The sequence below is a fragment of the Periplaneta americana genome, chromosome 15 (assembly GCF_040183065.1).
Source record: "Periplaneta americana isolate PAMFEO1 chromosome 15, P.americana_PAMFEO1_priV1, whole genome shotgun sequence".
NCBI classification, from domain to species: domain Eukaryota; kingdom Metazoa; phylum Arthropoda; class Insecta; order Blattodea; family Blattidae; genus Periplaneta; species Periplaneta americana.
Window position 1 is genome coordinate 80,453,343 of NC_091131.1, and position 14,656 is coordinate 80,467,998.

General features: G+C 36.0%; 2 protein-coding genes across 2 annotated transcripts in view; one reads left to right on the forward strand and one right to left on the reverse strand.

The window, feature by feature from the left end:
* The window catches only part of LOC138715162 (putative transmembrane ascorbate-dependent reductase CYB561 homolog), a 112,850-nt gene that overhangs the window by 42,428 nt on the left and 55,766 nt on the right, over nucleotides 1-14,656 (reverse strand). The window lies entirely within an intron of this gene.
* The window catches only part of LOC138715646 (protein Fer3-like), a 43,184-nt gene continuing 41,192 nt past the window's right edge, over nucleotides 12,665-14,656 (forward strand). The window contains exon 1 of the mRNA XM_069848719.1: nucleotides 12,665-13,163. Within this exon, the coding sequence (XP_069704820.1) occupies nucleotides 13,074-13,163 (90 nt within the window). The 5' untranslated portion in view covers nucleotides 12,665-13,073. The remainder of the gene's footprint in view (nucleotides 13,164-14,656) is intronic.

Below are 14,656 nucleotides of genomic sequence, written 5' to 3' on the forward strand. Positions count from 1 at the left end.
CGCTAAATAACCTTAAGTAGTTGATACAGCGTCGTTAAATAACCAAGTAATAATAATAATAATAATAATAATAATAATAATAATGAAAATAACATCCTGCAACATCTTGTAACAGGTTTGCGACACATAACAAGGATGTGTTTAAGAATGCCTAGTCTGGGAGAACAAGACAGCATGTGAAGCGCACCACAGCGCACATATTAATTAAGTGTCGTCTATCACGTGTGTCTCTTCACATGAACTAATATTGCAACTCGCCGTATGCAGTCATCCACCCCACAGCTCAGTATTATATTAGACACTCGCCCCTCCAGTCGAATTCCCTCCATATTAATAAAGTGATGCGTATTGGATGGCAGCGATTTCCATAATTGGCGTTTAATACATCGCGGAACTAACAACCGGACCATATGCTGCAACTACAAGTGAAGGGCGCTGTAAGCCGATGCGATGGCCAGTTCACTCGGCCAAACTTTTTACGTGATCTGTGACGCAGACTGCTAGCAAAGTTTCCCAAAAATCATTACCTAGGTCACTGAAAGCGTATATTTTTAAATTTCTAAATACAAAGTAAAAAAAAAACTATTATGATTTAGTTACTGCTCCTACCACTACTTCCGGTCGGGTAGCTCAGTTGGTAGAGCAACCGGCTACGAACTGGAAGGTCCTAGGGTCAATCACGCGTGATGACGGGATTTTCCTCGTTGCCAAAACTTCCAGAACGACTCCGAGGTTCACTCAGTCTCCTATCAAATTGAGTACCGGTACTGGGCCTTTCCCGAGGGTAAAAGGCGGTTGGAGCGTGATGTCGTCCGTACCGTCTCATCCTAGTACCGAGGTCAAGAAACATAGTCTCAGACATAATCAGCGATCTGATCAAGCTGTTAAACTTCTTTTCTTTTATTTAAAGTTTCTTTTTGGTCCTACAGAATTATCTGTTATGATTACTATTTATTGTTAATGGAGAAAAATTCACACCAGCAGCGCCGAGGACCCTCAATTCTACGCACTGGGTGCTCTAATTACTGAGCTACGCCGAGGCTCAATCCACGGTGCCGGATCGAAACTTTTCCTTTTTGGTTCTTTCCCTTAGTGGCCTTACTTCATGTTCAACGTAGGGTGTGGTACGAATAATATTGTGATAGTCTTTTTTAGAATTTATTACAATTTTACTGAGAGAGAGGAAGATCAGTTTTTTGCGTCAACGTATTAAGGGAATGTTTGTGAACAAGTTGCTGCACAAAACCAGTCCTTCTCTCATTCAGTAAAATTGTAATACATTCTCAAAAAGAACTATCACAATATTACTCGTATCACAGTATTACCAACCTTTACCCTATATGTATATTGACATACTATTAAGTCATCACGACTCAACAGACAAGAGCGCACTCATTTGAGTGACTTAGCGGCCGGGGTTCCACAGTTTATATGCACTGTAAAGCGAATAATCTATTTAAAGATTAATTTTTTTGGCCATACAGAATTATCTGTTATGGATAGCCTACTATTTGTTGTTAATGGAGGAAAATTCGCTCCGGCGCCGACGATCGAACCCGGGAACCAAAGTTCTACGCATTAGGTGCTCTAACCACTGAGCTACGTCGAGGCTTAATTTACGGGGCCAGATCGAATATTTCTCCTTTTTGGTTCTTTCCTTCTGTTTTATTACTGATAGTAAGTTGACATAATGAGCTCTGTAGCAAATTGTCTAGATTTAGGTATATTCCTTTTAAAGAGGCTGAAAAAGTGTGTTGATTTAAATTAATTAATCAGTGCCTGTTATGGTTTCTTCCATAGCTCCCTATGTTATGAAATGTTCTTATGGGGAAATAATAGTGGCTATAAAGTCGTAGCTACTGATATTACAAAATAACGCAATCAGAATATATTGTAACTTCGTCTCTATCTACTGCCTCATATAGACAACTGTTTAGGGATAATTAAATTTTTATTCGTGGTGAAACAAAACAATGACAGAATTTCTAATTTCCTCAGTATAAACATCAACATCATTATCAACATCTTTCCATGTCATATGAATCAGAATTGCTCCGATCTCCGACCGGCGACGTGCCGAAAAGGCTGGTCTAGGAGCATAGACCCAATATGAGGTTACCACAATGTACAGTTCCTTCGAGAAACAGTGTGATTTAGCACATATGCGACAGGTTTGGCTGGAAATTCGCATAGCTAGGATTAGTACAATGGACCAGATAATGGTCCAGGTGCTGAGCTACCATGACTGCCCCCCAAAATCAATTTAATTTTGAAATGGTCATATTAAGTAACAGCACTTGTTTTTTTTTTACTTGATTATTTAACGACGCTGTATCAACTATGAAGTTATTTAGCGCCGATGAAATTGGTGATAGCGAGATGATATTAGGCAAGATGAGGCCGAGGATTCGTCATAGATTACCTGAAATTTGCTTTACGGTTGGAGAAAACCTCGGAAAAAACCGAACCAGGTAATCAGCCCAAGTGAGAATCGAACCCGCACCCGAGCGCAACTCCGGATCGGCAGGCAAACGTCTTAGCCGACTGAGCTACGCACATGTTGGAAACCTAAATTGTTACAATGAACTCAATCAGCATGAAAGCCTAAAAATCTCATAACCTATTTTTTTTAATTTATACTCCGTGATCCATACTTGAATCAACGTATTTCAATCCATATCATATCAGGCTGTATTTGCACATAGAAAAGAAAAGTCAAAACTGTAGACCCAAATAATTGTAATAGCTCACTAAATTGGCAAAATAATTTCAGATTGGGTACAAATGCAGGAGCCCTTGCCATTTTGTGATATCTAACTTTGTTTATTTTATCTTTCCGTTAATACTTAGAACGTGTAACCTAAAGGAACAAAATAAAATAAAATTACAGTTGCATTCCTAAAAACGAGACATGTATTCAGCCATTCTTGTTCAGACGTGAACCTTGTCAGTGTTACCTCCAGTAAGTAACTCGTTCACGATCTGCTACGATTAAATGGCACATGACCGAACTTTCACATCCGCCTAGGAGTGAAGGGTATTTACATCGTGCATGTTATTCCACTTTCCAAGCCTAACAACGTATTCGGAGCTATTAAACGGTTTCCATTGCTTAGGCTACATCAAGTTTATCGCATTTCGTTCCTCGTTCTGCAAGTTCAGGGTCGATGAAATTCAACATCCACTCCTTTTTGGTAACAATATATAATATAATATAATATAATATAATATAATATAATATAATATAATATAATATAATATAATATAATATAATATAATATAATATAATAGCCAGCCTGGTTGGCGCAGTTTGTATAGCGCTGGCCTTCTATACCCGAGGTTGCGGGTTCGATCCCGGGTCAGATCGATGATATTTAAGTGTACTTAAATGCGACAGGCTCATGCCAGTAAATCTAGAATTCCTCCAGGACAAAATTCCGGCACTCTGGAGACGCTGATATAACCTCGGCAGTTGCGAGAGTCGTTAAATAAAACATAACACTTTTTTATAATATAATATAATATAATATAATATAATATAATATAATATAATATAATATAATATAATATAATATAATAGGCTACAACATAATACTGAACTGATATATTATAATATAATCTCTATTTGAGTAATAAATCTCAGCGAATCAGTTTCTCTGAATCTGAATCTAATGAAGGGGAAATTATAAGCTGAAAGGTATGGAGCGAGCGTCCTTGCAAGAGGTGTGGATAAGAAACTATGTGAGCTCCAAATCTGTTGGACACTTGTCTCACTTCGTAGGTCACTACTCCATTGAAAGAATTAAGAAAAATGTTAAAGGGAAAAGGCCGAAAATCGAACGTCACCTATTAGGTTAACATGTTGGAGGGGGAGAAGAATCGAACACACTATAAAGTTACCAGAGGCGAGGTTCAGCAGCAGAGTACTGCACCTTGATGTTAGCCGTTGTATGGCGAGCGGTGGTGAGCATGACAATCCTCACCAGTTCTAGGGACTGAATTTGGGCCTGTGTGAATGAAGAGTTCAATGTGTTGGGAGTTGAACAGCTTTAATTTGAGAAGCCAAGATCCTACTCAAGGGACATGAGCACTTAAAATATGGAAAATGTCGGAACTGTTTTATGGGGAACTCTATAGGTGCTCAGTTCATTCCCTTGACGTTTGTCTCAGTGTCTAAGGCTAGGCCCACACTACAACAAACAAACTGTTTCAGGCTGCTCGAAACAAGATGTTATTGCTGTTTCAAACGTCTTCGATACACACTGCAGCAAACAGATTATTACCAAACATACAGTTGCTGTGACCTTTCAAGTTAAAATTGTAAATAGCCGGACGTTTTTCTATTCACACAAGGAGCTTCTCAGCATTACACGTCACCTAAAAATTAGTTTATTATATTTTAGATAAAAAGCTCAATTTGTTACAGTATCTGATAATTAGTTTTGTTTCTGTACATTAATATAAAAATTGTATTGTATTTTATTAGTCTTTATATTAAACAGTATTATATTATTTTGAATGCTGTAATTATTATTGCAGGTTTTGAATTATATTGTAATTACCTAAACTTTTTAGATTCTTAGTAGAAGAAACAAGAATAACAGGGTTAAAAATTAATTTTGATAAAACTAAATATATGAATATATCACGTACGTCAAATAATAGAGGGTCACTTAAAATAGATGATTGGGAGTTTCAAAAAGTTACTGAATTTAAATACTTAGGCTTATTTGGGAAATAAATTGAACATAGACTCGTTACGGCAAATAAGTGTTACTATTCCCTTCATAAATTGCTTAGTTTCAAACTCCTTCCTAGATTATCAAAATTAAGATGCTATAAAACTATAATCCTACCAACTCTCTTATACTGCTGTGAAACTTGGATTAAAAAAAAAATCCCTTTTTACTTCTGAGAACAAAATCTTGAGGAAGATTTTTGGTCCCATCAAGAAAATAACACATGGAGAATTTTGAACAACAGGGAACTAAGGGATATTTATAAAGATCCGAACATAATAGCCTTAATAAAAAGTCGAAGACTACGTTGGCTTGGACACGTTCTACGGCGTGATGAAGATTCTCTTCTACGAAAAGCTTTCGACTATTATCCAAGATGTACGAGACCTCTTGGTAGACCTCGTCTCCGTTGGCAGGACCAAGTATATGATAATCTTTCTACTGTGGGAGGACGACAAGAAGATGCAGAGAACAGAGACGAATGGCGATATATCGTGAATGAGGCTAAAAACCTCTTAGGTTTTGAAATGCCCTAAATTGATTGATTGATTCATTGTAATTACCTAAAGTAATAACTCAATTGCTAAATATACGTAATTGGTAGTAAGAATATAAATAACGAATCGATAACTCATGATAAATTGATAAGACTTACATTAAACCCATTTTCCTCATCTTTGGATTCCTTGCTACCGAGTATTTCAAACACCTTAAAATACTGTAATATACACTGTACAAAATAAATCACACACTCAGATGGAAATATGTTTTTTTCTTTTTATTTTGACTGCTGCAAAGAAGTAGACATGAAACAACTCCCGGCTGTCTCTCTCTGTTTGAAACAAACAAAACGTTTCGTCTGCATAGTGTGCTCATGTGACAAACTCGAACATGCTTATCAAGGGCTAACAAACCGTCAGTTTCAGTCAGCTTGACACTGTTTTTTTTTTCATGCAGTGTGTTTTAGCCCTAAAAAAACTGCGTCAAACTACAGGCAGGACGAATGTCTCAATTTGGGAGGTGAGTCAATTAGCTATAGTACAAATTCTAGCCATTTCTTTAGTGTCTTTCGACTTTGTATAAGTTCTCAAAGTGTATTCCTCCGGCTATATAGCCGAGATCATGCGAGAGTGGGTGCTCATGAGAGAAGAAAAGCTGATTGCAGCTTGAGGTAGAAGAAAGAGGAAAGTATGTGGTGATGGGAGAGGCGAAGCGAGTAATTCATCCTACACTAAGTTATACTGAAAATGAGTTCACAAAATAAATTAATATTTTGAAATAAAAATAAACAAACCCTTTTTCACAACAAAATGTTAGGATATTATAACCTCAGTATTTACCCATGAATTTCATATTTGCAGGAAGCTGATATGTATTTAACATAGGATTAGATAATAATTAATTGCTAAATATGAGTCTTATATTATTATACTTGTGAATATTGGTTATCATATAGACTTTTGTGTGTGTAATCTGTGCTATTTTATTGCTTATATTAATTGTTTATTTTATCTTCTTCTTTCTGTTTATCTACAATGCAGTTCTGAACTCCCGACCACGAGCGTTTGCTCATACGCAGGTAAATTCTTTAATTTGTATTTCTGTTTTATGTTTATAATAGTTTTTAATGTATCTTTGTAACGTATATAAATAAAATAAATAAAAAGTAAATAAAATTTAGCTCTGCTTTCACAGGACAAATATGCAGTAGGATCCAGTTGTTCGCATATGAGTTATCTAGGTGAATTCAGACGTGCAAAATAATATCGTTACTGTAATTTAATTTCGCTTTTAAATAAATGTTTCTTGCCATGAGATAATTATTTTGAGACCTCGTCTCGAAGAGATCTCGAAATAATTATCAACACAAGAAACATCCTTTAAGCTCAATTAAATTACCGGAAAACTATCAGCACTTTAATATTACTGTTGATAGTATTCTCAGCATACTAGTGTTCGATTCCAGGCAGGTAAGTGGAAACTTATCTCGTTATCATAGAAATTAGATCTTATGTTACTTCCGTATTGCTTTAAACGGTAACCTAGAGCCATGCTGATCGTGTGACTAGCAAATCCCACTAAAGAACACCCTCATGATAATAACGCTTGTGCGGGCCGATTGACTCAATCTTTGAATGTTGTAATTAGAATATTAATTATTACTAATTTGAATCGCTCATGCTGTACGTATTACGGCGCAGCTTTGATGCGACTTAGAAACCTCAAATCCCGTTTCAGACATGGATGCATATAGGCCTACACTATTAACGTTATGTCCTGAGTTGTGAAATATTGTGGAAGTGAACAGTACTGAAAAGATTGATCCAGAGACATGGAAAGTATTAATGGATGAAATGAGGAAAAAAACGGATATACTAGTAAATGAGGTAAGAAAGAGATGGGTGTGAAGGCATAGGGAATAAGATGAATGTTTTGAACCCTAGTAAATGGAAATAGTGTTAGGATAGTAAAGAGTGAAAGGGAATGGGGTAATATAGTAAACAGTAAAGGGGAATGATATTAAAGGGGAATAGCGTTAATATAGTAAAGAATAAAGGGGAATAGTGTCAAGATAGTAAAGAGTAAAGGTGAATAGTGTTAATATACTAAAGAATTAAGGAGAATAGTGTGAATGTAGTAAAGAGTCACGGGCAATAGAGTTAATGTAATGTGGTTTGTTTCAGTACCGTACGTAAACGAAGGGGATAGTTGAGAACAAAAGTGATGTTTGATCTGTTGAGTAGAAAAAAATTCATGATTTTAACAATAGGAACAGAGGAGAGATAAGTAGAGTAGATATATCATATCATATCATATCATATCATATCATATCATATCATATCATATCATATCATATCATATATCATATCATATCATATCATATCATATCATATCATATCATATCATATCATATCATATCATATCATATCATATCATATCATATATCATATCATATCATATCATATCATATCATATCATATCATATCATATCATATCATATCATATCATATCATATCATATCATATCATTATGTCCTGTATTGTCTTAAGAGATCTTACTGTATGTTGTGCTGAACCGATACTGTGAGTTCCGCTACTTACCATAGTTTGAAATTTCTTGAAGAAGCGAGAAAGGCCAAATTTGAAGAGGGTTAGATTCCTAAGAAAGAAGACAATATGTTTGATAGGAAACTGGCTGCGTCCAGGTCAGATGTAGTCATACAGTTTGAATTACATAAGCTTCATGCTAATAAAAACGACATAATCTGCTTCGAATACGTAAGCCTGTAACTAGGCTTTCTCTAAGAAGTGACTGATTCATCAAGCAGCAAATGAGCTGACAAATCCCCGCACTTCCGGGAGTATTTGCAACTAACGCCGACGATATCATGTTACAACAGCGTGCACACGTCGGAGCGGAGACCAGCAAGTTGGACGGATTTTATACTCCTCTGGAGTTCATTGTTAACCAATCACGTAATAAATACTTTGACATTCAGCTTTGCTATTTAAATTCATGCTACAAAAAGCTCTAGAAGTCTAGATGGCACATTGTTCACCGAATGACTAAGCATGGATGTGGACTTACCATGACTCGTAATTATACAGTATGTGTAATCGTTTACCTCGAGGATTCGCAGAAGTTAGCCAGAAAATGAGCAATATACTCGCACAGAGTGCAAAGGCATTAAGAATCTAGACTGCTAGAGCATATTGTTTGAAACATGATTGTCTAACACATTTTTTTATTAAAATATTTTGCTGAAAACTGATGTTTCGTCGTAGGTTGTAGCTGCTCAAGACTCGGTAAGGTGCTGTCGTGCGTTAGCCAGAACGGAGACGACACGTCCTAGAGGCAAATTAGCTTAAGGACCTGTGTAAGGACAATGGAGTAATTTAAACAAATAAACTCACCTATAGATCCAACATTTAAAGAAAGGACAGTTTTTATAACTTCAATTTCGCATGCCCATATTTCTCTGGGTCGTGTGAAAAATTACATCGATATTATGGGAAATATAAACACAGATAGCCCTACTTCAGTAAGTTCAAAATCGAGATCAAATATAACGGATGAACACCTTCTTGTACAGTTATGCAGATTAAAAAAATAGTCTATAAGTGATTCTTTTGGAGGAAGTAGACTCCACTTGTGAAGCGCAGCCTAAAATACAAAAGTAGACTTATTCTAAAACTGTTATTAAAGCAGGGACCTTGTGTTCAATATTATAGAGAACACAGCTGCCTCTGTACTTTTACTAAGTTTCCGTGAAACGAAAGTGGAAGTATTGACATTTTGTAACTGCTCAACACGTCCTTTAACAATCTGTCACTAAATGTATTTGGTGGAATCTTCACCAACACTGCTCAAAATATTCGTATTCTTCTCTAACGCAGTACGCGTTGTTTCGTTTTCTACAATCTTCGTACGTTTAAAGTTTTCTATTTTCGCGCCGGAGACCCTCAATCAATTCCCGATTAAACTGTTGTGGCACATTTTCTCGTTTCACCGTCGTTTACGAAATGTCCCTTCCTTGCCATCCATTCTATTCGTAGATCTCAGACTCTGCGGTCGTTGACAGCGTATTGCGTCCTAATTTTTCTAATTTTTCCCCCCTGATTGTCTGTTTCACAAGAAGTTGTTCTGTAAGACATCTACAGTCTCAATTCAGAAACACTTGCCCGCAAAGTAGTAGTGAATTTAGCAGGGGTGAGGAATGGTTGGCTAATAATTTTGGCTGAATCTGATTTCTTATATAGAAATATAGGCTACAATATAGGATCTCTAGTTTTACTTTGCTTCACAAGAATATCACGCTATGAATTTTTCGCCGCTTTAACAAATATTTCACGTTAGGACAGCTGGTGTGGTCTTGCGAACTCTCGATCCAGAGACAAGCATTATAGCCAACAGATCATCGAAGATGATCATCCTCTGTTACACAGCGGAGGCTTCAATTTCATCACCCAATTAGGAAGATACCATATTGAGACATAAAACAACAATATCTTCTGGGCAAGAGGCTAATATAAACTAAATTAAATCAGAATGAAGAGTACAGCATAATTCTGTGGAAAGTACCTTGAATGCATGTGAAGTATTATAACAAAAAGTGTCACGAAGGAGGCACATACTTTCTCATTAGACGTTCCACGCGTTTTCCAACAATTGTATTCACTTCCCTTATTATGACACCAATATTATTTCGTTCATAGTTTATTTTATTGAACTAATATTCAAAATACACAACAAAGGACCAGTTGTATAAATAATTAACCGCATATAAAGATATTATATCGTCAGTTACATTTAACTTAAAGTAAACACGAAATAACCTAAAGTTAGGTGAATCTCTGAACCTCAGTTCCAACCGCTAGCACGGTAAACATTAGAATATCAAGGATGACTTGGGAGATTCTGTAAGAATGTTTCCAGAAGTTGATAAGTCATATTTTCTCATTAGCGTTCCGCAACATTTCAGTTGCCTTGTCAAGTTGCGAATGACATAGGCCTACTGTTGATAGTTATTTTCTTGAATTATTATTCAGAAAGCAATAAGCTTACAAACAAATCAGTTGCGCGACAGTCCACGCCTAAGAGCCGACTGTTGGCCACACGTTCACATGCCCCAGCAGAGGTGAACGATCATCCAACCAGTACAGTGGTAGCCTGTTGTTAACACGATGATTCTGCCAGCTGTTATAGCTGGTTTTCGAAACCCGATTTCGCTACTCACTTTAGCATCCCACGATGCTGGGTGGGCATAGGTCCCATACATCGGCTGAAATTTCTGAGAAACTTTCCTCCCTCATGAGGACTCGAACCACCGCTTTTTCCGTATCGCTAGTTCATGGTATGACTTAATGTGCATTCTCTATAACTTAACCCCAAAGTTGAAATTTCACTTGTAAATTGTACGGTTTAAGTAGATGTAGGCCTATGTAATTGATTTAATACAAATTTATTTACATAGTGTGTAGATTGTAATCACTTTTAATATTTTATATTTATTAAATTCGGCATTTCAAAGTGATTCACTTACGAGTAACAGATATTTTGTGACAGGATATAATCATATGGAATACCGTGTTATTGTTATGGCGCTCTTTGTATTATTATTAGGCCTATAGACAGAAATGAAAATCACATGTCCTCAGAGAGTCACCTACAAGTATTTATACCATGCCAAAGAATAAACTAGGGTCCTTTAGGAAAAAGATCTTTGGGCCGTTCGATGTAAACCCCAGATCATATATATAACAGAGTGCTCATCTCTATGTTAAAATCGGTAGCACTTTGAAGAGAACAATCGCCAGGATCGCCACCCGTCCGACGTAAACGAACACGAGATGGCAGTACAGTCGCTAATGCAATTCAAATGAGGGTTATGACGTGACTCCTTATATAACAACTAGATGGCAGCATAGTAAACCTGACAAAAGTTGTTACCGTCAAAGCCTTTAAGGCCGAGCAATCTGGGTATATATGATCTAGAATGTAAACGATGGAGTGAGATCGCAACAGGCCACTAGGCCTAACCACATGACAGGAAGAAGAAGAACAAAATTCATAACGAAAAGTAGAAACAATTCTGCTTATAAGTGATATTTCCGAAATCTATAGGTCTACGAACATAACTTCTAAATTCATTTCATTATCTCTTTATGTTTTGTAAGAAACAAAATTTAAAGAAAATCTTTAGAGCCGATTTCGGTTCATCGCCTTTTTGTGTTTTTTTAAATGAAGATCTAAGTTATTAATTTTTTTACTGAAATTATCAAATTTATGTGCGTTATTCACGGACAACAATGGTGGATTCTTGACTGCACCATTCACTCAAGCGTCTTCGTCTAGGAGTGACGTGTCGTAACAGAAGATCTTTTTTTGCCGCCGCGTCGTAGCGTTGCCCTCGGTGTGGGAGACGAATTATATAGCACCGCGTGATAATGATTAATGGCGTAATGATGGAATGTCGGTAGCGAGCACGGAAGTACTCCGCGAAAATCTAGCATTAAGCACCGACTTTATCCACCGGGATTGGAATCCGGGCTATGAGCCTGAAAAGCCGACAGTCTAGTCGTTCGGCTAAAGGTGCGTCGTTTCCGGATAAACTGGCCTATATGAATAAAAGTCGGGCAATATCTGTATACAGACGGGCAGATAAATGACGTATCCAACCATACTTTCGTTATCAGAATGCTGAAAACGTGTATTTCCACTAAAACCAGCAAGCAGAATTTTGCCAGCATCACAGTACTTTATGCTTATATGTTTTACATATACGATGAGAAAATAAAAAGAACTGAGGAATTTTTCCAGGAATTAAAAAATAGAACTAGTAATATTTCAAATCGATAACTATAGAGTGTTTTGGTAAAAAAAAAGTCACACAGCACATATACAGCTCCCAATTGCGAACCAAGAAGTTAAAAAAAATATTTGGGGAGACCGCCAAAGCGCTGGCACGAAAGAGTAACAGACCATCTGGTCTAATATGTGGAAGGATGCTGATGAATGGAATCTAACAATTACTAATTAATATTTAAAAAAGTATGCGAGAATAGTCCCATAGTTTTCCTCAAAACGCTTCTGTAAACGAATTTAATCCAGCGTCAATAACAGCTTCTTTATAAATATTATATATTACAACATTTAATAACCGATATTCATCTCCAATCCTGCGAAGCAAAGCAAAACATAGCCTATCTTTCGTAGCACCTAATGTAAAGGGAAAGATCCTGTATCCATGGCAACGGACGTGCAGTTAGCAAGGGGTTGGTCAAACATACGAGGTGCGGCGCAAACTCAAGGGGTGGTCCAATCACGTAGCGAATGTAATCAGGGGTTGGTGTATCAAAGGGGATGAAGGCGTGGTCTGAGTGATTACATGATTTAAACCATAGTATCCTCTTTACCTCAAGAGACATCAATACATCGGGCTATGTTGTCAGTCTCGTCTCTAAGACTGTAATTTTCGGCAGATATATTGCAGAGCGTCCTAAAATAGGCAATGAAGTGTCAGTAATGGCACGTACAACCATGTGAAGAATAAGTTTACTATTATTTGATCGCATTGGAACAAATTCGGAGCACACTTAATGTAATATACAGGGCTGGAAACCAAATAAAATTAGTGAAAAAAGAAAGGACATATTATCAACGTATTTATTACAGTTGTGGCAAATACTGAAAGTGAAATTGGGAGTTTAAAACAATTTTCAACGCCACACGTGGCACTGCAATCAGAAAGATTCTCTACGAGAATAAAATTTCATTTTTTACAAGTCGCAAAAAACCGCATCAAAAATTGGAAAATCCAGGAAGATAATCGCCATGTCAAGTTTCGTACATGGTCTAGGGCCAGGCAACGGGGAGCAGCCGCTGTGGGAGCTAGCGGCAGCGTCTACCAACACTCCAGTCACGGTATGTAACAATATTATTACTTCTAGAAGTTACATGAACTGATATTTAGAACAGAAACTGTATTATTTAGTTATATACAGATATATATTATTCAGGCTGTAAACATCGAAACAACGTGCTCGGAACCTTAGTACTAAATTGCTTCATATAGTAGGACACGCCTTAGTGATGCTAATCAATTATTAAGTCTGCCATTTGGGTACATAATAATAATAATAATAATAATAATAATAATAATAATAATAATAATAATAATAATAATAATAATAATTACTATCATCATTATCATTATCACTATAACTTCTTTTCAGGCACTTTATTGTTATTTTAAGAAATTTTTATCTTTGTTGATTTATGATTTTAATTTGATTTTATATCTTTACTATTCGGTTAATTACACGATTTTTATATTAGTATTGCTTCCTTCAACAATACCAAGGGAGTATTATTTCCGTAAACCTACAGTGTATCGTGCTGTTAAATTTGTTTATATACAGCTGTTAAGTTCAAATAATGAAACATATTATCAGATAATCCAAGGTAAATTATATCAATTATATTTCACATTTGGGCATTTTCTTATTAGGATACAAATTTTTAATGAGCAATAGGCCTATTTTCAAAATTCTGCAGCACTTGTCTCCTAGGAATATCCTTAACATAATTTCTGATATTAATCTGTCATATTCGTAAGTGAATCACTAATTTACTACTGGCATTATTCTTGTTATGGTGTCCAACATGTATTGTATCTTAATCACCAGATCCTTTTATTTCAAGATCTATACTTTTTTTTTAAAGGTTTCTAACTTACGGAATGTTAGCAATTATTATTATTATTATACATTTCTTTCTTTTTCTGTTTTACCTCCCCTCTTAATACAGTTTAGAAGTCACCGAAGCGTTGGAGAGGGGATTTAATTCAATCAACATTAGGAATTGTTATTTACACAACCGAATTATAGCAGTCATTACTATGCCAATCTTATTGGATGACATTAATCTATCTGTAGTAATCTAAGATCTAGGCCTTGGCACTCCATAAGCTGTCGCACAATCTGATTGATGTTCTTAACATGTAGCTACTTAGCTATACAAATGCAGAAACTTAAATATAAGGCAAAACTATAAACAGTAAAAGTTAATGTTAAACACGTAAGCTTACTTATCCATAAAACACAAACTTAAATTAGAGGAACTATTAACATTGAAATACTAGATTAGATACGTAGCCTATTTAGCAACGCAACTGCAATAACTGGAATACAAAATTGAGTACTATTAACAGTGACATAAAAGTTAGACGTATTCTCAATAACTCAATTACATTAACTTAAATACAACATGAGAAAATATAGTGAGATACAAGGCAAACCATGACTTAAATACAATAAGTGGGAAGAATTAATATTGGAATGACTACAAGTGTAAAGACGCATTTAACAACACAGTTACAATAACTTAAATATGGGCTTATGGTGGAAGAACAATGT